General features: G+C 40.4%; 1 protein-coding gene across 8 annotated transcripts in view; it reads left to right on the top strand.

The window, feature by feature from the left end:
* LOC139380074 (LIM domain 7a) overlaps positions 1–23,455 on the top strand; it is a 92,979-nt gene that overhangs the window by 51,724 nt on the left and 17,800 nt on the right. For 5 of the 8 annotated variants that reach the window (XM_071122540.1, XM_071122538.1, XM_071122537.1 and 2 more), the window contains exons 8-15: positions 6,847–7,155; positions 7,633–7,747; positions 13,050–13,211; positions 14,903–15,090; positions 15,355–15,418; positions 15,841–15,900; positions 18,499–18,524; positions 19,173–19,277. In XM_071122540.1, coding sequence (XP_070978641.1) covers positions 6,847–7,155; positions 7,633–7,747; positions 13,050–13,211; positions 14,903–15,090; positions 15,355–15,418; positions 15,841–15,900; positions 18,499–18,524; positions 19,173–19,277 — 1,029 coding nt within the window. The remainder of the gene's footprint in view (positions 1–6,846; positions 7,156–7,632; positions 7,748–13,049; positions 13,212–14,902; positions 15,091–15,354; positions 15,419–15,840; positions 15,901–18,498; positions 18,525–19,172; positions 19,278–23,455) is intronic. The other 3 variants (XM_071122539.1, XM_071122545.1, XM_071122541.1) reach the window with 2 other exon arrangements.

Here is a 23,455-nt window from a genome sequence, read left to right as displayed (position 1 = left end):
TAAAAAAACACATTAACACCACAACTGCTAAAGCAGGCATTTTGACTGCTCTGGAATGTAAAAAAACACATTAACACCACAACTGCTAAAGCAGGCATTTTGACTGCTCGGGAATGTAAAAAAACACATTAACACCACAACTGCTAAAGCAGGCATTTTGACTGCTCTGGAATGTAAAAAACACATTAACACTACAACTGCTAAAGCAGGCATTTTGACTGCTCGGGAATGTAAAAAAACACATTAACACCACAACTGCTAAAGCAGGCATTTAGACTGCTCGGGAATGTAAAAAACACATTAACACTACAACTGCTAAAGCAGGCATTTTGACTGCTCGGGAATGTAAAAAAACACATTAACACTACAACTGCTAAAGCAGGCATTTTGACTGCTCGGGAATGTAAAAAAACACATTAACACCACAACTGCTAAAGCAGGCATTTTGACTGCTCTGGAATGTAAAAAACCACATTAACACTACAACTGCTAAAGCAGGCATTTTGACTGCTCGGGAATGTAAAAAAACACATTAACACCACAACTGCTAAAGCAGGCATTTAGACTGCTCTGGAATGTAAAAAAACACATTAACATTACAACTGCTAAAGCAGGCATTTTGACTGCTCGGGAATGTAAAAAAACACATTAACACCACAACTGCTAAAGCAGGCATTTTGACTGCTCGGGAATGTAAAAAACACATTAACACCACAACTGCTAAAGCAGGCATTTTGACTGCTCAGGAATGTAAAAAAACACATTAACACCACAACTGCTAAAGCAGGCATTTTGACTGCTCGGGAATGTAAAAAAACACATTAACACCACAACTGCTAAAGCAGGCATTTTGACTGCTCGGGAATGTAAAAAAACACATTAACACCACAACTGCTAAAGCAGGCATTTTGACTGCTCGGGAATGTAAAAAAACACATTAACACCACAACTGCTAAAGCAGGCATTTTGACTGCTCTGGAATGTAAAAAAACACATTAACACCACAACTGCTAAAGCAGGCATTTTGACTGCTCGGGAATGTAAAAAAACACATTAACACCACAACTGCTAAAGCAGGCATTTTGACTGCTCGGGAATGTAAAAAACACATTAACACCACAACTGCTAAAGCAGGCATTTTGACTGCTCGGGAATGTAAAAAACACATTAACACCACAACTGCTAAAGCAGGCATTTTGACTGCTCGGGAATGTAAAAAAACACATTAACACCACAACTGCTAAAGCAGGCATTTTGACTGCTCGGGAATGTAAAAAAACACATTAACACCACAACTGCTAAAGCAGGCATTTTGACTGCTCAGGAATGTAAAAAAACACATTAACACCACAACTGCTAAAGCAGGCATTTTGACTGCTCAGGAATGTAAAAAAACACATTAACACTACAACTGCTAAAGCAGGCATTTTGACTGCTCGGGAATGTAAAAAAACACATTAACACCACAACTGCTAAAGCAGGCATTTAGACTGCTCGGGAATGTAAAAAAACACATTAACATTACAACTGCTAAAGCAGGCATTTTGACTGCTCGGGAATGTAAAAAAAGTATTACTCTGCCATTTAAGTCATGCCCTCCTCCTTCCGTGACTTTTCGTTTGTAAGTCTATAAAACACACTGCCGTTGTTAGAATCTTAATATCACAAATAGAACTTGAGTTATAACCAGTTATAGAAGGGCATGTCATTTTTTGAATGGTTTTCCTCGTTGCCCCTCCTTCGCTCCTTCTCCCGACAGTGGAAGGTACCATGCCCAGTTGATAATCACCCCGAGATTTGCTTAGAAACTGAACCTAAACTAATTTCACACATGAAACAACAGATTATTAAGTAAGTGGCCTACTTGGAGTAGACAGTGAGAGCATGCGTAATTTACAATGGCAAGAAGGCCAAGACAAATGGATGCACATGCTGTGTTAGCGCTGCTACAACATCCGAATGAAAATGATGCTGATGGTGGGGAAGAAATGAATCAACATCTCAAATTCTTCTTTTTCTGAGCCTACTCCTCGGGGGCTTTTCTGAGCCTACTCCTCGGGGGCTTTTCTGAGCCTACACCTCGGGGGCTTTTCTGAGCCTACTCCTCGGGGGCTTTTCTGAGCCTACTCCTCGGGGGCTTTTCTGAGCCTACACCTCGGGGGCTTTTCTGAGCCTACTCCTCGGGGGCTTTTCTGAGCCTACACCTCGGGGGCTTTTCTGAGCCTACACCTTGGGGGCCTAAACCGCAAAAATATAGAACAATGCGCACTAAGCAGGTTCCCGCGCCACCGCCATATGAAACATCGAGAGAGGAAGGAACGGCACCCTTTAGATAGAAAAATCCGGTGACAAAATGTCATCACTGAGAGAGCTCCCTATGTCTCAAGTAAAAAACAACATCAGCGATGCACTCACCAGCTTTCCTTGTTTGTGTCATGGACAGCACATCAGGGACTGTGGCTGAGGCGCAAAGGGAGCAAGGAGACACTGCCTGGGATCTATCTGTTGATGAGCTGGAAGCGTTCATTTCAATGTCCATGGAAGATTGCCCATGGAGGATTCGGTGGAAAGAGCATGTGATATGTAGAGCTTCTGGTCAGACATGTATTGGATATATTTCTTTGGAGAAACCATGTCAGTTCAGAAAGATCATGTGTTACCGCCGTTTTGATGACAAGAAACGAAAGCGCGACGCCTGGAAACCAACAAATTCGCCCTGGTATTCTATGTATAAATAATTGACTTATTTTACTGTTGTCATACCGACACTTATATTCATAATACCATTATTGTTTTTGTGCTGATTTTCACCATCAAGCACACTTGACGCTTATAATGATGTTTTCGGCATTTGACAGCATGTCTTGCGTCTTGGTGGTTGAGGTATTTTTTGTATTTTGTCGTTATAAAAATAAGCTGTCACCATTTTTCCAATATGTGTGCTTTCTGTTTCATAGTTGTAACAAAGGCAGTCTATGAATACAATATATTAAACTCTAGAAGTCTTGTTTTTTGTTGTTGTTGTGTGTTTTATTTATTATAGCCTACAGTAACAAAATGATGGAAATGCTATTGTTATTTAAAAAATAATAGTGTTCTAATATTACCTAAGACCTTCATAAACACTACCAAATCATTATTTTATTATTATTTAAAAAATAATAGTGTTCTAATATTACCTAAGACCTTCGTAAACACTACCAAATCATTATTTTATTGTTATTTAAAAGAATAGTGTTCTAATATTACCTAAGACCTTCATAAACACTACCAAATCATTATTTTATTGTTATTTTAAAAAGAATAGTGTTCTAATATTACCTAAGACCTTCATAAACACTACCAAATCATTATTTTATTGTTATTTAAAAGAATAGTGGTCTAATATTACCTAAGACCTTCATAAACACTACCAAATCATGATTTTATTGTTATTTAAAAGAATAGTGGTCTAATATTACCTAAGACCTTCATAAACACTACCAAATCATTATTTTATTGTTATTTAAAAGAATAGTGGTCTAATATTACCTAAGACCTTCATAAACACTACCAAATCATGATTTTATTGTTATTTTAAAAATAATAGTGTTCTAATATTACCTAAGACCTTCGTAAACACTACCAAATCATTATTTTATTGTTATTTAAAAGAATAGTGCTCTAATATTACCTAAGACCTTCATAAACACTACCAAATCATTATTTTATTGTTATTTAAAAGAATAGTGTTCTAATATTACCTAAGACCTTCATAAACACTACCAAATCATTATTTTTGCGATAACATATATGAAATGTAATAATTACACTGTTAATAATGTGTTGTTGCATTTACCTGTCAAATGCTGTTCTAGAGGCCGTTTCCTTAGTCGCACTGAGGAAACAGTGTAGATGAGTTTTCCACTAGTAATTACCAGTTTGAGGGCTGTTGAAGTGGATTTTTCCCAGTCGTATGTGTTAAATTCCCACTTCCCACTTGGTTACAAACACACCATCACCCTGCATTCTTCAGTGCCAGATGCACACTTGTGACTCTCATAAAAGGGAGGTGTCTAGCATGGTACTCCGGGCTAATGTGATGGGCTGTCACTGTTAAAGATCCAATGCAGATGTTTTTATCTCTATATCAAATCAATTATGGGTAACAATTAAGTACCTTACTGTGATTTGTTTTAAAGTAAAATGGTTAATATATATATATATAATAGGGCAATTTCTCAAGCAAGAATTTTTCCAGGATTGTCTGGTCTGAGTGGGAAGGGGAAAACTGTAAACTAGCTTTCATTGGCATAGCCGTTTCTTATTGGTCTAACTAATTTACCACCTGGTGATGTCACCAGACAGGCCAAATCCCGTCAAAACAGGCAGAAATTTCAGGGGGTCTTTTAAAACAGGTCTTCTACTAAAAGGACATTAACATAATTTTCACAATTTCACAGTATTATTTCAAATGCATAGTGTGGAAATATATATAAAGCACAGGGAAATCATGTTTTTGACTGCAATGGGCGTTTGAGTAAGCGCAACAATTAATTAAAAACTTTGGCTTGCTTATATAGAGCGAGTACTACCTGTTTGCTGAAGTGGCTGCACAGGGGAAGTTTGTAAAGTGTCTGGAGCACTTCCACCAGGCGCATATCCCCGGCTATAAACCAAAGACTGTAACAAATGTACAAAATAGCTCTTGTAATGTCTTTGGCCTGGTCAGTTTCTTTGCATTTCCGTCTTGCTCCAGTATACTGGGGTGATGTCAGTGTAGATTGTCAACATACTTGAGGTGCCATTCTTGTTGAGCGTGGGGATATACTGTCAATGTTTAATCCACAACGCTGTCCATAGCCATTGTAATCTACTGTGCCTCACAAAAGGACAGTTTAAAATGCACCAATTAAGATTACAATTTTGATTAAACGTGCACATAGGCTCTAACCGGTGCGTCAACCTAATTAACATAATACAACATTCTCACACACTCCGTCAGTTAAAAAATGTATTTAAAAAAATAATTGTACCTTTATTTAACTAGGCAAGTCAGTTAAGAACAAATTCTTATTTACAATGACAGCCTACCGGGGAACAGTGGGTTAACTGCCTCGTTCAGGGGCAGAACAAGAAATGTTTACTTTTCAGCTCAGGGATTCGATCCAGTAACCTTTCGGTTACTGGCCCAACGCGCTAACCACTAGGCTACCTGCTGCTAGAGATATCAATTTTTTGCAGGGATGCATCTCAATCCGCACCATCTGCCAATGTCGCACTTCCACATCTGCGGTGAAAGGTGGCAGAGCTAGAGCGGTGTTTGTCAGACCATGAAATATCCCGAAAATTGGTCTCAACGCTAAAATGACTGTAGCATCCGAACGGTTTGGCCTATAAACTATTATGACCACTCTATGGAAATGGGACTCTCATAAACACGAGGCCGTTTTTCCTCACCCAAAAGTGTCACAGGACTCGTCTGAAGGTAACCTTTGGGTAGTATTCAGGCCACTTGACTTTTTCCACATTTTGTTACGTTACAGCCTTAATTAATCTACACACGATACCCCATAATGACAAAGCGAAACAGGTTTTTAGACATTTTTGCAAATTGATTAAATATGGAAAACAGAAATACCATATTTACATAAGTATTCAGACCCTTTGATATGAGGTTTGAAGTTGAGCTCAGGTGCATCCAGTTTCCATTGATCATCCTTGACGTGTTTCTACAACTTGATTGGAGTCCACCTGTGCTCTATTCCTTTTTAACCTAAAAAACTCCCTAGTCATTGCCTATGACAACCATACCCATAGCATGATACAGCCACCACCATGCTTGAAAACATGAAGAGTGATGTTGGATTTGCCCAACACTTTGAATTCAGGACACATTTTATGCAGTTTTACTTTTTAGTGCCTTGTTGCGAACAGGATGCATGTTTGGGAATATTTGTATTCTGTACAGACTTCCTTCTTCTCACTCTGTCATTTATGTTAGTATTGTGGAGTAACTACAATGTTGTTGATCCATCCTCAGTTTTCTCCTTTCACAGCCATTAAACTCTAACTGTCAGTCACCAATGGCCTCATGGTGAAATACTTGAGTGGTTTGCTTTCTCTCGGGCAACTGAGTTAGGAAGGCTGCCTGTGTCTTTGTAGTGACTGGTTATATTGATACCCCATCCAAAGTGTAATTAGTAACTTCACCGTGCTCAAAGGGATATTCATTGTCAGCTTTTTCTTTTGACCCATTTACCAATTTGTGCCCTCCTTTGCGAGGCATTGGAAAACTTTGGTGTTTGTGGTTGAGTCTAGGTTTATAATTCACTGCTCAACTGAGAGACCTTACAGATAATTGTATGTGTGTGATACAGAGATGAAATAGTCATTCAAAAACCATTTTAAACACTATTATTGCACACAGAATGAGTCTATGCAACTTATGTGACTTCTTAAGCAATGTTTTATTCCTGAACTTACAGTATTTAGGCTTTCCATAACACAGGGATTGAATGCTTATTGACTGTAGACAACTTTTCATTTTGAATTAATTTGTAAAAAACTCTAAAAACACAATTCCACTTTGACGTTATGGGGTATTGCAGGCCAGTGACACAAAATGTCAATGTAATATATTTTTTAAAGGCTGTAAAACAACAAAATGTCAATGTAATATATTTTTTAAAGGCTGTAAAACAACAAAATGTCAATGTAATATATTTTTTAAAGGCTGTAAAACAACAAAATGTCAATGTAATATATTTTTTAAAGGCTGTAAAACAACAAAATGTCAAAGGTCTGAAGGAAATAAATAATGTAAATATAGGCTCCTTGTTAACCATAAAAATATTGACTCCTCAGAAAAGTGTGAACGGCGAGATGGATGTCACCAAGAAGTCGTCGGCCCCCAGCCGCTATAGCCAGGTCATGACCTCCGAGGACGAGGCACGTTCCCACTCCAACTCTGCCAACAGCAGTGGAGGAGAGGAAGAGGAGGAGGAGGAAGAAGAAAAGAGAGAGACGGTAAGGGGAGTGAACCCCACACTGGTCCCTACCCTGGCCCCCTCTCCTGTCCCTCCTCAGGCCAGGAGTCCTTTCACTGCACTCCAGCCCCCGAAAGTGGCCTCCTCAGCCCCGGTCAGTCCTGTACCTGCAAAGGACACAAACCAGGTAGGCTTAGATTTTGGCTGCTCTCAAGCCCCCCCCTTAAAGTTTGATGTTTTAAACATCAAGATGGGGGGCCTATAAAGTGTTCAAACTAATTCATCCGCGCTGACTGCGCCCATTGCCACGCCACTAGCCAGGAAAAAACCTGATTAGGCAGATAAGTATTTTTCAGAGCAAACTTGAGTGAGTGACTACGATTTACACTGGATACTGCATGCATACTGTACTATGTAGTAGTGATGGGGGTAGTTACGTATCAACATATTATTTTTGACAATATATTGTATTTTGTTTTGGCAATATCGTGAGGTCTCTGGTAATTCCCAGCCCTTCTATGCAGCTAGTGCGAGAGACAGTAGGAGTGATGCTTGCCATTGTCAGACTGCAATTAATAATTCATAGTGAAGACCAAATGTTATCCGTTCCCTGGCTTGGAACACAGCCTAACATTCTTAATGTGTGTGTTTGTGTGTTGTGTAGGAGAGCTACGCAGACATGCGGATCAGTCTCAACCAGAAGCCCAACAGCAGTCGAGACTTTGGATTCCAGACTGAGTGGGACTCCACTGGAGCACACGTCACCTCCATCCAATCAGGTAAACACACACACACACACACACACACACACACACACACACACACACACACACACACACACACACACACACACGGTAAACACACACGGTAATCACAAAGTAACAACTTCCACATTATATACTTCAGTATTTACTGTAGTGTTTTTGCAGACATGACTGAAGTATCTTTAGAATTCACTATGGGGTTTTGCGGACATGACTAGTGTGTTGTAGTAACACCTGCTGACTAGGGTTAGCTAAAATGTCAGACCAGACTATGCCAGTTACTGTTTAATGAGGGGAACACCTCAACCAGAACATAAGACACCGGTTCATGACAGACCACCTATTGAGTTGGGTCAACAGTTCTGAGCAATGCAATGGACCAGACAACACCTTCCAAACATATACATTTTTTATTACAATTGTAACATTAGACAGGTTATAGGTCCATAAAAGGGAAACCGCACACAGAAAGATATAAAGAACAAGCAAAGTTTAAAAAAGCTTGAAGGATTAGGTTTGCTTGTTTGACAGATAAATGACATGCATTAACAAGTACACCAAAATGACTTCTGAGATCAGTCACACTGGATAGCACTGTTGTATTTCAGAAAGCTTTCAGAGATTCAGCTGACCTAGTTCACAAGATGACAAAAACAGTGACAAACAATACTGTACTTCCGAGGGTAGGAAATAAAGAACAGTTAACCACTGTATTTGCATAAACAATATATATTTTAGAAATACATATTACTTTACTTAAAGACAGACTTTCACATGAGTACAGTAGACAGGGAAGAGGTAAGGGGGCAGGGGATCTTCATGAGGGGGAATGGAATCTACGACATTAAAAAGGGCACTTACAACAAAAAAAGGAATGTACAGTAATATCAGGCAAGTAACTATTCAGATTTTGGGTAATTTTACAACATGACATTCAACAGTTGTGACACGACAACAGTTATTTTTTTATTTTACCTTTATTTAACTAGGCCAGTCAGTTAAGAACAAATTCTTATTTTCAATGATGGCCTAGGAACAGTGGGTTAACTGCCTTGTTCAGGGGCAGAATGACAGATTTGTACCTTGTCAGCTCGGGGATTCGATCTTGCAACCTTTCGGTTACTAGCCCAACACTCTCACCGCTAGGCTACCCTGCCGCCCCAAATGTACTTATAACATCCAGTGCAGTTGGGGCAGAGTGTGAGTGAATGTATCAATGTCCTCTGTTTTTAGTCTATGCAGCATAATGGACTGACTAGTTCAAATGTGTGTGATGTGAGAATGTATGTGTATGTGATCCTTTTAATGTAAGGTGATGCCAAATAAAAATGTCCATCCTGGATGGACAGTTTTATTCGATTCTACATGACAGATTTGATACCATTGATTTGATTCTATTCCAGCCATTACAATGAGCCCTGTATTTCAGTCAGGCACTGCTGGTGTTCTTCAGTTCGTGAGCTAGTAGGACCCGATGGGACCAAGTAACAGAGCGTGTGACAGGCCTTATGTAGGGCAGCCTCTATCTGGGTCAGATCTGCTGGCCCTGTCTCTCTCTAGCCTATATATATGTACTAAGGAATCACTTGGCTATCGCTGCACCACTGAAAAAGGTACTGATGCCACTCTGTGCACAAAATGGTGGAATCGCTGTTTCTAGTTATGGTAACGGTGATGTTCGCATTCATGCTTATACTGTAGGTTAGGTTTGCCCTAATTTGCTATGGGAGTAGCTGTCACCTGTTGTCATACCACCCCATCAGTGCAGATGAGGGAAGGAGACAAGAAGCAGAAGCCACTTTAAATAATTGAGATGGTTTATTGCAATCACTGCCTTGTCCTATCTCGGGCATGTCTTTTATAAAAAAATATATAATGTAAATTAATGTATTGAATATTCTAAACATACAATATACTTGCAGTGAAGCCGCTCAACAACTACATCATACCAGTCATCCAACAGATTCCCATTCAGAGCGACACACAGAAGCATCCAGGGTCAAATGCCCTGCTCAAGGGCACGTTGACCGATCTACCACCAGGCCAAAAAATGTGAACCCGAACCCTCCAAGATCCCCCCACAGTTCCCCAATAGCTGTCCCTCAACCATTCGAGACCCCTCCCACAGTCTCCCCCCCCCCCCCCACTAAGAAAAATCTAAAATACAGTTAATTCCATTCCCCACCCTCAAGAACCGCCCAATAAAAAAAAACAAGCAAACAACAAGCAAAAAAGTAACAATGTATATCACTTTCTGTCTACCGTATGGTTGTACTTTTTAAATAATATGGTTACCATCAACCAAGAGAATGAACTAAAGAGAAAAAAAGGAAAAGACAGAAGAAAACATCAATGGAAAAACATTATAAAACTAAATAATACATTTAAATCAAAGGACATCAAGGACAACTAAAATCATAACAGCAATGCCAACTGTATATGTTTGTGTGCATGTCGGGCACTATTACATGTATGTGTGTGTTCTTGTATGTGTTTAATTGAATGAGAGTGTCTGTATATGCATGTGTACAAACACCTGCACTGCATCAGCCTCAGGCAAACTGGCATTAGTTGTAAAAACACTGCCCCTCAGTGTCACTCAAACTTACTTTTATGTTATGTTTTATTTAGACTTTATTTTTTACTTTTATCTTTGACCATCATTCTATCTCCCACACATCAACACTCCCAATTGTCTCCAATTCCACATACCAACCCTCAGCTTCCCTCAGCCCATCCCACCTATCTCTGCTGGCCACCCACTTTGGGTTTTTACGCAACACATATCTTTCAACTATGCTGTGATGTTTAGGAAACAATTTCAATCTATCTAATTGAATAGAATCCACAGGTTGCAAGTTGAAGATGAATACTTTTACTAAGAGTATTAGTATATAAGTAATTGACTGACCTGGTCTCTCCAGATCTCCGAACAGTACTATTTCTAGGGTCAATTTTAGATCAATGCTATGCATTTTCAGCCATTTCTGAACCTGAGACCAGAAACAGGCTACCTGAGGGCTATACCAAAATAAATGGTCTATTGATTCTGTATCCTCACAACAAAATATGCAGAGCTTCGATGATTTTAAGCCCCAAATATTCAACATTTTGTTGGTGGCAAAAATTCTATAAAATAATTTTAGCTGAAAAGCACTAAGTCTTGAATCTTGCGTTGTTTTATATATCAATTCATACACCCTGTACCATGGAATCGGTACATCAAAAATCTCTTCTCAACTATTTTGCAATCTGTATGGTACAGTTGTCAACATCCTGGTCCTCAAATGAAACTGGTATACTTTCCTATTTATGCTATTTTTATTCCTCTGCCAGTTTTGATCCTTTACATTGGGCAGACAGACCAGTTCCCTACCTCCTCCCGCTGCCACCTGCCTCCTCCATTTTTGGGGTAATGCTGTAATCAATTGGTTGTACTCTTGGATTGCGCAGACCTTTCAGTACAATTCTGATAGCCAGCTCTGCAATGCTTGTTTGAAAAAGAGAGATACTTTGAAAAAACGTATCATTTTCAGTTAATTGAAAATGAGACATGGCAATCTGCACAAATGCAAAAAGGCCATTTTTAAACAATGGATGAGCTTTTCTTATTAATCTACTTGAGAACCATTTAGGGTTCAAATAAAACCTTTGAATGAGTGAAGCTTTTAGAGAGAGCTTTAGTGCTTTTATATTTAATAATCTCAACCCACCCAATTCATATTCATTATATAGATCTGCATGTTTTATTATGTCTGGTTTAGCGTCCCAGATAAAGCTAAATATTCTTTGCTCAAATAATTTGAAAAACAAATAATCAGGAGTAGGCAGCGCCATAAGTAAGTGAGTAAACTGAGATATGACTAAGTAGTTAATCAGGGCAATTTTTCCATAAATAGACCTCTCCATGGTTGCAGGATCTTGTCTATTTTTACAAGTTTTTTATTGAAATTCATTGTGGAGAGCTTATTTATATATTTTGTGATATGAATACCGAGTATGTCTACTTCACCATCAGCCCATTTTATAGGTAAACTGCAGGGTAATGTAAAAGTTGTATTTTTTAAAGATCCAATACGTAATATTGTACACTTATCATAATTAGGTTTTAATCCAGAGAGTACAGTAAAGTACAGTAAAGTTATCTTCATCTTCATTCTTCTTTATCTCATCTTCAATGAGACATCGCAGGGATCTAGCTTACGGACGTAATATAAAACTTGAGTCATTGGCACACATGGGCACCTTTGTTTTTAAGCCTTGGATTTCTAATCCTCTAATGTTGTTATCTGATTTTAGAAGCTAGCATTTCGATGACCATAACGAATAGACATGGTGACAGCGGACACCCTTGTTTAACTCCTCTTGACAATTCAAAACTCTCTGAGAAGTAGCCGTTATTTACTATATTACACTTGGGGTTGCTATACATTATTTTTACCCATTTTATAAGAGAATTACCGAAATTGAAAAAATCCAGGCATTTATAAATAAAATCCAGTCTTACTTTATCAAATGCCTTTTCAAAATCCGCTATAAATACCATTCCTGGCTTCTTATATTTTACATGACGTTTTATTATTTCTAGTAGTTGTCGTATATTATCTCCAATGTATCGTCCATGTAAAATAAAAACCTGTCTGATCAGGATGAACAATACCTGGTAAAACCCTTTTAATTCGGAGTGCTATGCATTTTGCTAGTATTTTTGCATCACAACATTGAAGTGTAAGGGGCCTCTAGTTTTTTAGATAGACTGGGTCTTTATATTTACCATCTGGGTCTTGTTTTAATAATAGAGAAATCAGACCTTCCTGCTGAGTACCTGACAGACTACCATTTCTATAGGAGTAGTTAAAACAATCTAGCAAAAAATACTTGATATACCTCTCCCGGTATGCCATCAAGCCCTGGTGAAAGGATTTAATAACCTTAATTGCCTCAAAAAGTTATTCCTCTGTAATTTGGCCTTCGCACTGATCTTTCTGTACATTTTTAAATTTTCCATTTTTTGTATTATTTGGAAAGGAATTCCTTACCATAATCTTCCTTCAGTGGGAGAGGATGAGACGGAAAAGAGAACATCTGCCTTAAAATATTATTCGGAGAATCATAGATGACTCCGTCTTTAGTAACGAGTTTCTGCAAATTCTTTTCTCGGGCATGTCTTTCTATTGTGACATCTTACCCTTATCTTGAACTCTACATTGCTACTCTGACACCTGTCCTCTATCTCACCTCCTGTGCCCTCCACATTACATTATCTATATCAGAACCCTGTCTATCTGACCTCTCTGCCCATCTCTGTGCCCCCCAGGCAGCCCAGCGGAGTTGTGCCAACTGCAGGTGGGAGACGAGGTGCTGGCGGTGAGCGGGCACAGGGTGGCAGAGATGAGCTACGGCGAGTGGAAGAGCAGCACAGAGCAGGCCCTGCAGCAGGGCAGCCTCACCATGGACATACGTCGCCACGGCAGGAACAGTGAGTAGACGACTGGAGAGAGAGAGTGTGCGGGCATGTGTGTGCGTGCGTGCAAATGTCTGTGTGTGGTTGTTTGTTTGAGGCACGTCGAGAATTTGTATTTTTAGTGTCAGTGTTGTTTTTGTTTGTTGTGTTGGTAAACTATTGTAACACATTGAATTGGTCAGTAAATGGTTGTGCTCAATTATTTCATGGCAGTTTAATTATAATTTCATTGTCTCAATAGTTTTCTAGTCTATTCTGGGATCAAATCAAATCAAGTTTATTGATCGCGTACACAAATTTGTTGGTGTTATAGCAGGTGCAGCAAAATGCTTGTTACTAGCTCCAATAGCACAGTGGAATGTCTAGCAAATACAATACAAATACACAATCTAAAAATCTGATCAAGAAATGTCAAAACGAGTCCTATTAACAATTCAAAGTAGATATATTAGAGTGAGCAGTGTCAGAGTCCAGAATATAAATATGTGGTGTGTATAGACACTATATCATTTGGAAAAGAAAAGGGTATGCCCAGTAATAGGTATAGTAGAATGAGCTATCTCAAGAATACAGTATATACATCCACAGTGATTAAACAACAGTATATTAACAGTATATGAAGTCACCAGTGTTCAATGTCTCTACAGTATATACATGGGGCATTAGTCTCAAGGTGCAGGACAGAGTACCGGGCAGGTAGCCATTAGTGATGGCTGTTCAACAGTCTGATGGCCTGGTGATAGAAGCTGTTTCTCAGTCCCGGCTCTGATGCACCTGTACCGTCTCTGTCTGCTAGATGGTAGCAGAGTGAACAGACCGTGGATTGGGTGGCTGAGGTCCTTAAAAGGATAACCTTTTAGTTAGTGATATGGGAGCTCAGTTTTGACTGTCTGTCTGTTTTACTTTTCGTCTGCCTGTGTCTCTGTACTTCTGTTTCTTTCTTCCCTTCTCTGTCTGTTTGTGTATGTTTGTTTCTGAATGTTTATCTTTGTCTGTTTCTGTCTTCCCTCTGTTCTCCTGTGTGCATTCCTTATGTGGTGCCTACCTTATGGAGAGTTAACCCAAACTCTGGTACAGGGCCCACCTTATGGAGAGTTAAACCAAACTCTGGTACAGGGTCCACTTTATGGAGAGTTAACCCAAACTCTGGTACAGGGTCCACCTTATGGAGAGTTAACCCAAACTCTGGTACAGGGTCCACCTTATGGAGAGTTAACCCACACTCTGGTACAGGGCCCACCTTATGGAGAGTTAACCCAAACTCTGGCACAGGGCCTAATGTGTCCAGACTTGGTCTATTTACAGTATGTTTTCCCCAACAGGCTTACACATGCTATTATAACACGATTACACCACCGAAACATTAATCAGTCTATTACGTTGCATAATAGACACTTTTGCAGGAGAGCGTGTAAGCCTGTTGGTAAATCTTAGGGGTTTGTAGATTGTGCATGGGTTGGGAAGGTGGTTTCTAAATCCTCCCGCTGTTCTTGTGAATAACAAAACAATCTTATTGTCCCTTCCAAGCTGTAGCGTCTGTACTTTGTCCTATAGTTGTATAGTAGTACTTTTAAAGTACCTTTCCTAATACTGTGCTTTCACGCACACACACATACTCTCTCTTACACACATACATTGTCTTTCACTCTCTCTCACACACACCCCCCTTTGATTCTTTGCCATTGTCATGTGTCTGCGATGTTCAGACTGGGACAGAGACCTACCTTCCCTGCCGTGCAAAAGCCATAAGACCATCAATCTGACCAGTATGAATCATCATCCAACACTTATAGGTTCCCCCAACACAGCCACTGTTAACTCAACCACCAGCTTGGCTTTCACATCTCAGGGATCCATAGAAACCACCAAGGAAATCGCCATCCAACAAATCATTGTGAGTTTTACACGAAGACCTCATGGTGTTGATAGTGTTCTAGTGTTTCTTGTTAGCTTTCTTATCTTACTCACAAATACCCAGATAAGATATTGCATTATCACAAAGTTGCAAATATGTTGTGAAACGGTTGGTAAGGGCATTGATATAGGACATAATTGCAAAAAACTGTTGATTTGTGTTAGTTGCATGATCACATTTAATAACATGTATTGATTAAACCCCAAACAGTTCTCAACAGGCTTTTCCTTCATCTTGTTGCAGGATGTGGCATCCATTGGAGTGAATGGAGGTTCCCGTGACAAGACGGTGACCATGAAAAACAAAGGTAAAGAGCATAGAGCAGAGATACTAACCAGAGTGTTTATGACTAGCCTTTATTAACATCAACAAGCTTGAGAAAGCAATGACAACATTCTCTCTTTGGGACTGTATGTGTTTTTGATGGTGAAATGCTCATTGCTCAATTATGTACTGATGATAGTATGATGTTCTGTTTGCTTGTAATGTTGGATATGTTTGTGTGAGCATTTTGGAAAGAGCTGGCCTGAGCTTATATAAGTTTGTTTTTATTTTGAGTGTGACGACGTAATCCTAATGAAATTGTCATGTTTTCAGTGGGGGATAATGTAGATTTTGATAGATGTTACCCATGCCATGATACTGTAGAAGCTATTACTTCAATGTTTCTCTCCCAGCTCCTCCCTTACACTCTGTGTTCCTGTTCTGATTTCTCCATCTCTCACGTAGAGTCTGTAGAACCCATATCTTTGAAAAACTTAAAACGGAGGTCAGAGTTTTTTGAACAAGGTAAAAAAGGCCCTGACTGTGCCCTGGTATTGGTGACGGGTTATTATCAATAGTCTGTGTTACTATCAGGAGGCTGGGTGCTCTGGGCTTCCATCTCTTTCTCTCTATCCCAGTGGTTCTCCTATGGACCTACCTGGTATAAAGGGTTTTGGCTCAACTATGACTTAACCTAATCATTATGATCAATTGTTTTTTAAATTTAGATGATTACGGGAAGGTTGAGAGAAAAAAGTTGAATACTCAGCAGTTCCCCAGGGCTCCGTGTTGGGCCCGCTGCTTTTTTTGTTTTTGTTGTTTGTTTTTAGGTTGTCTTTGAAGCCAATGCCTTTTTCCGTCCTCCCCCTTTTCTGACTGCATGTTTGCATTGATGGCAGCTTTGCATACTCTTGGCACTCTCTCAACCAGCTTCACCTGGAATGCTTTTCCAACAGTCTTTAAGGAGTTCCCATATATGCTGAGCACTTGTTGGCTGCTTTTCCTTCACTCTGCGGTCCAACTCATCCCAAACCATCTCAATTGGGTTCAGGTTGCGTGATTGTTGAGGCCAGGTCATCTGATGCAGCACTCAATCGCTCTCCTTCTTAGTCAAATAGCCCTTACACAGCCTGGAGGAGGGTTGGCTCATTGTCCTGTTGAAAACAAATGATAGTCCCACTAAGCGCAAACCAGATGGGATGGCGTATCGCTGCAGAATGCTGTGGTAGCCATGCTGGTTAAGTGTGCCTTTAATTCTAAATAAATAACTGACAGTGTCACCAGCAAAGCACCCTCACACCTCCTCCTCCATGCTTTCTGGTGGGAACTACGTCTCACAAAGACGTAGCGGTTGGAACCAAAAATCTTGGACTCATCAGACCATAGGACAGATTTCCACCCTTCTAATGTCCATTGCTCGTTTTCTTGGCCCAAGTAAGTCTCTTCTTATTATTGGTGTCCTTTAATAGTTATTTCTTTGCAGAAATTTGACCATGAAGGCCTGATTTCACACAGTCTCCTCTGAACTGTTGATGTTGAGATGTGTCTGTTAATTGAACTCTGTGAAGCATTTATTTGGGCTGCAATTTCTGAGGCTGGTAACTCTAATGAACTTATCCTCTGCAGCAGAGGTAACTCTGGGTCTTCCTTTCCTGTGGCTGTCCTCATGAGAGCCAGTTTCATCATAGCGCTTGGTTTTACTTGAAGAAACTTTCAAAGTTCTTGACATTTTCAAAATTGAGTGACCTTCATGACTTAAGATAATGATGGACTGTCGTTTCTCTTTGCTTATTTGAGCTGTTCTTGCCTGAATATGGACTTGGTCTTTTACCAAATAGGGCTATCTTCTGTATACCAACCCTACCTTGTCACAACACAACTGATTGGCTCAAACACATTAAGAAGGAAAGAAATTCCACTATTTAACTTTTAACAAGGCACACCTGTTAATTGAAATGCGTTCCAGGTGACTACCTCATGAAGCTTGTTGAGAGAATGCCAAGAGTGTGCAAAGCTGTCATCAAGGCAAAGGGTGGCTACTTTCAAGAATCTCACGTAAAATATATTTTGATTTGTTTAACACCTTTTGGTTACTACATGATTCCATGTGAGTAATTTCATAGTTTTGATGACTTCACTATTATTCTACAGTGCAGAAAGTAGTAAAAAATTAAGAAAAACCCTTGAATGAGTAGGTGTCCAAGCTTTTAACTGGTACTGAAAGTACCAAATAATGTAATTTCCCCCTTTTTGTTTTTGCATACAATTTAGCCTATTTATTTGATACAGTCATATTTACTCCTTTAGCAAGGATGTTAATAATTTCAGACCTCACTGTACGTGCATCTATGGCTCTTAAGCCTGAAAAGTTATACTATCACAAGTCTAACTCAGGTGGCATGTGTAGTCAGGTGTGTGGTACAGTATGTTGGTGTGATGTCCAGGTGTCACACATTGGCTCCCCTCCCACTCAACCTTGCATGCTGTGCTGTGCTATGCTGGTGCTCTTGTGTTTTTACTAATAGCCAATGCTTCTGCGTGCATCAATATATCAACATGATTTTTGGTGACTTATTTCGATTTTTGTCTGCTATTCCTGTTGGCATCTTGTGCTTGTTGTGATCTGTTTAAAAATGATTTTATTTTCATGAGATGTTAATACACTGATCTAGTTAGTGTGATGTGCTTTGGTACCACACCAACAGTATGTTGGTACCTACCATGCAGTATGTTGGTACCTACTATTTGACAGAATATCAAAGACTGGTATTCTGTCAAATAGTATACTCCATGTGGCATTATTGGCAACACTGGAGGTGAATTTAAAAAACACATTTTGTTTGCTTCAGGCTTGATTTTAAAACATCTCTAATTATAGCTGAGGGTTTGGTTCAAGTTTAAACACCATTTAATAGTTTTAAAAGTTTAAACGCTAAAATCCTAGGTGCCAGTCTGTGTCCGCTTTAGCAAACGTTCAGTTGTCTTGACAAACGTGGCAATGATGTAGTATTTTGGATATAAAAACAGTGTACTTGACGTGGCAGCATACTGAATGATGTATAACACTCTGAGATATAACTGTAAACATTAGAGCTATTTGATTATGTTTATTCTTTTTTCAAGGAGGATCAGATTCTGCGATATCAGATGTAAGTAATACTATTTAAAATAAAATACAAATTGTTTTCTAAAACAAGTGGTTGGGGTTTTTGGGTTAGGGTTAGGGTAACCCTAACCCTCTCAACTGCGTTCTCAAGCATGACAGCTTCTTTGTGAGTGACATCTTTACTATGTGGAATAGTTATGGGTTATTTAACTACCACCCGAGGGGCAGGATCCGTTGCTCCCTTAAACCCCTTGATTGCCCAGTTACCTTGACTACAGGGCAGAGAATTCCCCAACCTTTGTGTCGTTGAGTGTTGTACAATGAACAATCTTTGAAACTGGATGATGATTATGATAACTTGAGTGGACTGAATCGTCTGCAGCTCACTTTGAAAAGGCTCACGGAAGGAATAACATACTGTGGAACAGTTCAAGTACAAGTTTGTACTTCTCATCTTAGTCATAGAAACTGAAATACTGTACATGGGTAGCACGTTAATACATAAACGATGAAACAATGAAATAAAAAACAAGTGAAATGTATGAAAATATGTATAAGGGTTGGGGAAACCCAAATAGTTTTGTTGATTGAATTACTTGTATTCAAGCATCAGATAGGGGGAAAGAATGTTGTTATTAGTGTAATGGCAGGATAAGTTTGACCTATAAAGGCAATGTCTCTCTTCCGTCAGATGCCCGTTCCCTCCATCGCTCCCTCTAACCACTGGTCCTGGGACCTGGAGGAGGAGCGCCGGAGGCAGGAGAAGTGGCAGAAAGAGCAGGAGCGACTTCTACAGGTGAAACACTGTAGTGGGTGTTGGTGGTGGGGTTGTTTTGATGTGCATGTATGCACATGTGTTTGGGCTCATGTGTGTGGGCTCATGTGCATCTGTGTCCACAGTAGAACATTTGGTTCCACTTTACATTACATAGACCTTGATTCAAAAGGTGTCCAACCTGACCCCTGCAGAGCAGCTGTAGACTAGAAGCCAAGGCTCGTTGTTCCTCCACCCTATATTCCCCGCAGGTCAAACGGCCTAATTTCTTAGTGAGACGGATAGATTTTCTGCCAAGCTTCTACCCAAGTTCACCTACTTTGGGGGACGTAGCTGGAGTATAGAGCTTGTAAAAACAAACTGAGCGGTTTGAGGTGAAACATCTGGGATTGTTTCTGTTTTCATGGCCAGGAGTTAGGTAGACTCCTGTTAGTATTGGATCTTATGTAATTCGTCTAGCTTGTCTTCCTATTGCCCTTTGTTGGGTTTTGGTAGACAAAAATATGGCAATTTCTTCCTTGTTAGGATTTCAGGGATGTCAGTTGTTGTATGAGCGAAGGCACTTTACCTACTGTGAAATTATACTGAACAAAAATATAAACGCAACATGTAAAGTGTTGGTCCCATGTTTCATGAGCTGAAATAAAAGATCCCAGAAATGTTCTATAAGCACAAAAACCTTATTTCTCTCAAATTTTGTGCACAAATTTGTTAACACCCCTGTTAGTCAGCATTTCTCCTTTGCCAAGATAATCCATCCACCTGACAGGTGTGTCATATCAAGAAGCGGATTAAAAAGCATCATCATTACACAGGTATACCTTGTGCTGTGGACAATAAAAGGCCACTGTAAAACATGCAGTTTTCTCACATAGCACAATGCGACAGATGTCTCAAGTTTTGAGGGAGTGCGCAATTGGCATGCTGACTGCAGGAATGTCCACCAGAGCTGTTGCCAGAGAATTTGTTAATTTCTCTACCATATGTCGCCTGCAACGTCGTTTTAGAGAATTTGGCAGTAGGTCCGCAGACCATGTGTAACCATGCCAGCCCAGGACCTCCACATCCGGCTTTTTCACCTGCGGGATCATCTGTGATCAGCCACCCAGACAGCTAATGAAACTGAGTAGTATTTCTGTCTGTAATAAAACCTTTTGTGGGGAGAAACTCATTCTGATTGGCTTGGTCTGGCTCCCCAGTGGGTGGGCCTGGCTTGGAAGTGCGTGGGCCTAGCCCCTCCCAGCCCACCCGTGGCTGTCCCCCTGCCCAGTCATGTGAAATCCATAGATTAGGGCCTAAGGAATTTATTTCAGTTGACAGATTTCCTTATATGAACGAACTGTAACTCAGTAAAATCTTTGAAATTGTTGCATTTATATTTATGTTCAGTATATGTTTGTCACGAAAGCTAGGAGTGGTGGGTGTGGAGTCAGACGCAGAGAGCAAAGCTTCCAATGTAGACGTATTTATTCAGCTGGGTCTAGCCAACATACAGGCACAAGGACCAATAAACAGTTAAGTCCCCCAAAACCAGGAAAATAACGAACAGCAAAAATATGTATAAGCAAAACAAAAATCTACCACTGACAGAGAGGAATAAGCCCGCACAAAAGCAGGCGGGCCCTGGAAGTCAAATCAAATCAAATGTATTTGTCACATACACATGGTTAGCAGATGTTAATGTGAGTGTAGCGAAATGCATGTGCTTCTAGTTCCGACAATGCAGTAATAACCAACGAGTAATCTAACCTAACAATTCCAAAACTACTACCTTATTCAAACAAGTGTAAAGGGATAAAGAATATGTACATAAAGATATGAATGAATGATGGTACAGAAGGCAAGATGCAGTATATGCATATGAGATGAGTAGTGTAGGGTATGTAAACAAAGTGGCATAGTTTAAAGTGGCTAGTGATACACGTATTACATAAAGATGCAGTAGATGATAGAGTACAGTATATACATATACATATGAGATGGATAATGTAGGGTATGTAAACATTATATTAAGTAGCATTGTTTAAAGTGGCTAGTGATATATTTTACATCAATTTCCATCAATTCCCATTGTTAAAGTGGCTGGAGTTGAGTCAGTGTGTTGGCAGCAACCACTCAATGTTAGTGGTGGCTCTTTAACAGTCTGATGGCCTTGAGATAGAAGCTGTTTTTCAGTCTCTCGGTCCCAGCTTTGATGCACCTGTACTGACCTCGCCTTCTGGATGATAGCGGGGTGAACAGGCAGTGGCTCGGGTGGTTGTTATCCTTGATGATCCTTATGGCCTTCCTGTGACATCGGGTGGTGTAGGTGTCCTGGAGGGCAGGTAGTTTGCCCCCGGTGATGCGTTGTGCAGACCTCACTACCCTCTGGAGAGCCTTACGGTTGTGGGCGAAGCAGTTGCCGTACCAGGCGGTGATACAGCCCGACAGGATGCTCTCGATTGTGCATCTGTAGAAATTTGTGAGTGCTTTTGGTGACAAGCCAAATTTCTTCAGCCTCCTGAGGTTGAAGAGGCGCTGCTGCGTATTCTTCACGATGCTGTCTGTGTGGGTGTTCCAATTCAGCTTGTCTGTGATGCGTACACCGAGGAACTTAAAACTTACTACCCTTTCCACTACTGTCCCATCGATGTGGATAGGGGGGTGCTCCCTCTGCTGTTTCCTGAAGTCCACAATCATCTCCTTAGTTTTGTTGACGTTGAGTGTGAGGTTATTTTCCTGACATCACACTCCGAGGGCCCTCACCTCCTCCCTGTAGGCCGTCTCGTCGTTGTTGGTAATCAAGCCTACCACTGTAGTGTCGTCCGTAAACTTGATGATTGAGTTGGAGGCGTGCATGGCCACGCAGTCGTGGGTGAACAGGGAGTACAGGAGAAGGCTCAGAACGCACCCTTGTGGGGCCCCAGTGTTGAGGATCAGCAGGGTGGAGATGTTGTTACATACCCTCACCACCTGGGGGTGGCCCGTCAGGAAGTCCAGTACCCAGTTGCACAGGGCGGGGTCGAGACCCAGGGTCTCGAGCTTGATGATGAGTTTGGAGGGTACTATGGTGTTAGATGCTGAGCTGTAGTCGATGAACAGCATTCTCACATAGGTATTCCTCTTGTCCAGATGGGTTAGGGCAGTGTGCAGTGTGGTTGAGATTGCATCGTCTGTGGACCTATTTGGGCGGTAAGTAAATTGGAGTGGGTCTAGGGTGTCAGGTAGGGTGGAGGTGATATGGTCCTTGACTAGTCTCTCAAAGCACTTCATGATGACGGAAGTGAGTGCTACGGGCGGTAGTCGTTTAGCTCAGTTACCTTAGCTTTCTTGGGAACAGGAACAATGGTGGCCCTCTTGAAGCATGTGGGAACAGCAGACTGGGATAAGGATTGATTATGTCCGTAAACACACCAGCCAGCTGGTCTGCGCATGCTCTGAGGACACGGCTGGGGATGCCGTCTGGGCCTGCAGCCTTGCGAGGGTTAACACGTTTAAATGTTTTACTCACGTCGGCTGCAGTGAAGGAGAGTTTAAATAGCCCCGAATTAACAACAAATAAGGTACAGGTGAAAACAATCAAGACAAAACCAACAGAAAAGATAAAGGAATCGGTGGCAGCTAGAAGACCGTTGACGACGACCGCCGAGCGCCGCCCGAACAGGGAGAGGAGCCACCTTCGGTGGAAGTCGTGACGATATCTCAAATCAAATTATATTTGTCACATGCACCAATGACAACCCTTGTAGACTTTAAATGCTTACTTACAAGCCCTTTCCCAGTGATTTACAGTTGAAAATGAGAAAGAAAACATGAGGAATAAAGTACAAAAAAATTAAATAAACAAGAATGAAGATATATATAGTGAGTACCAGTAATACATAAATGTGCAGGGGTATGTGATGTTTGGACTTTCAGAAAGTATTATACCCCTTGACTTTTTCCATAATTACAGCCTGAATTTAAAATTGATTCAATTTAGATTTTTGGTCACTGGCCTACACACAATACCGCATAATGTCAAAGTGGAATTTTGTTTTTTAAAATTTCTACAAATTGAATAAAAAAAAATTGTCTTCTGTCAATAAGTATTCAACCCCTTTGTTATGGCACGCCTAAAGTTCAGGAGTAAACATGTGCTTAACAAGTCACATACTAAGTGAATTAGACTCTCTGCACCCCACACATACAGTTGAGCAGTGAATTTCTAACACAAATAG

This window comes from Oncorhynchus clarkii, chromosome 22, assembly GCF_045791955.1.
Source record: "Oncorhynchus clarkii lewisi isolate Uvic-CL-2024 chromosome 22, UVic_Ocla_1.0, whole genome shotgun sequence".
NCBI classification, from domain to species: domain Eukaryota; kingdom Metazoa; phylum Chordata; class Actinopteri; order Salmoniformes; family Salmonidae; genus Oncorhynchus; species Oncorhynchus clarkii.
The sequence above is the reverse complement of the archived record's forward strand: the minus strand, read 5'-3'. Positions and strand labels throughout refer to the sequence as shown.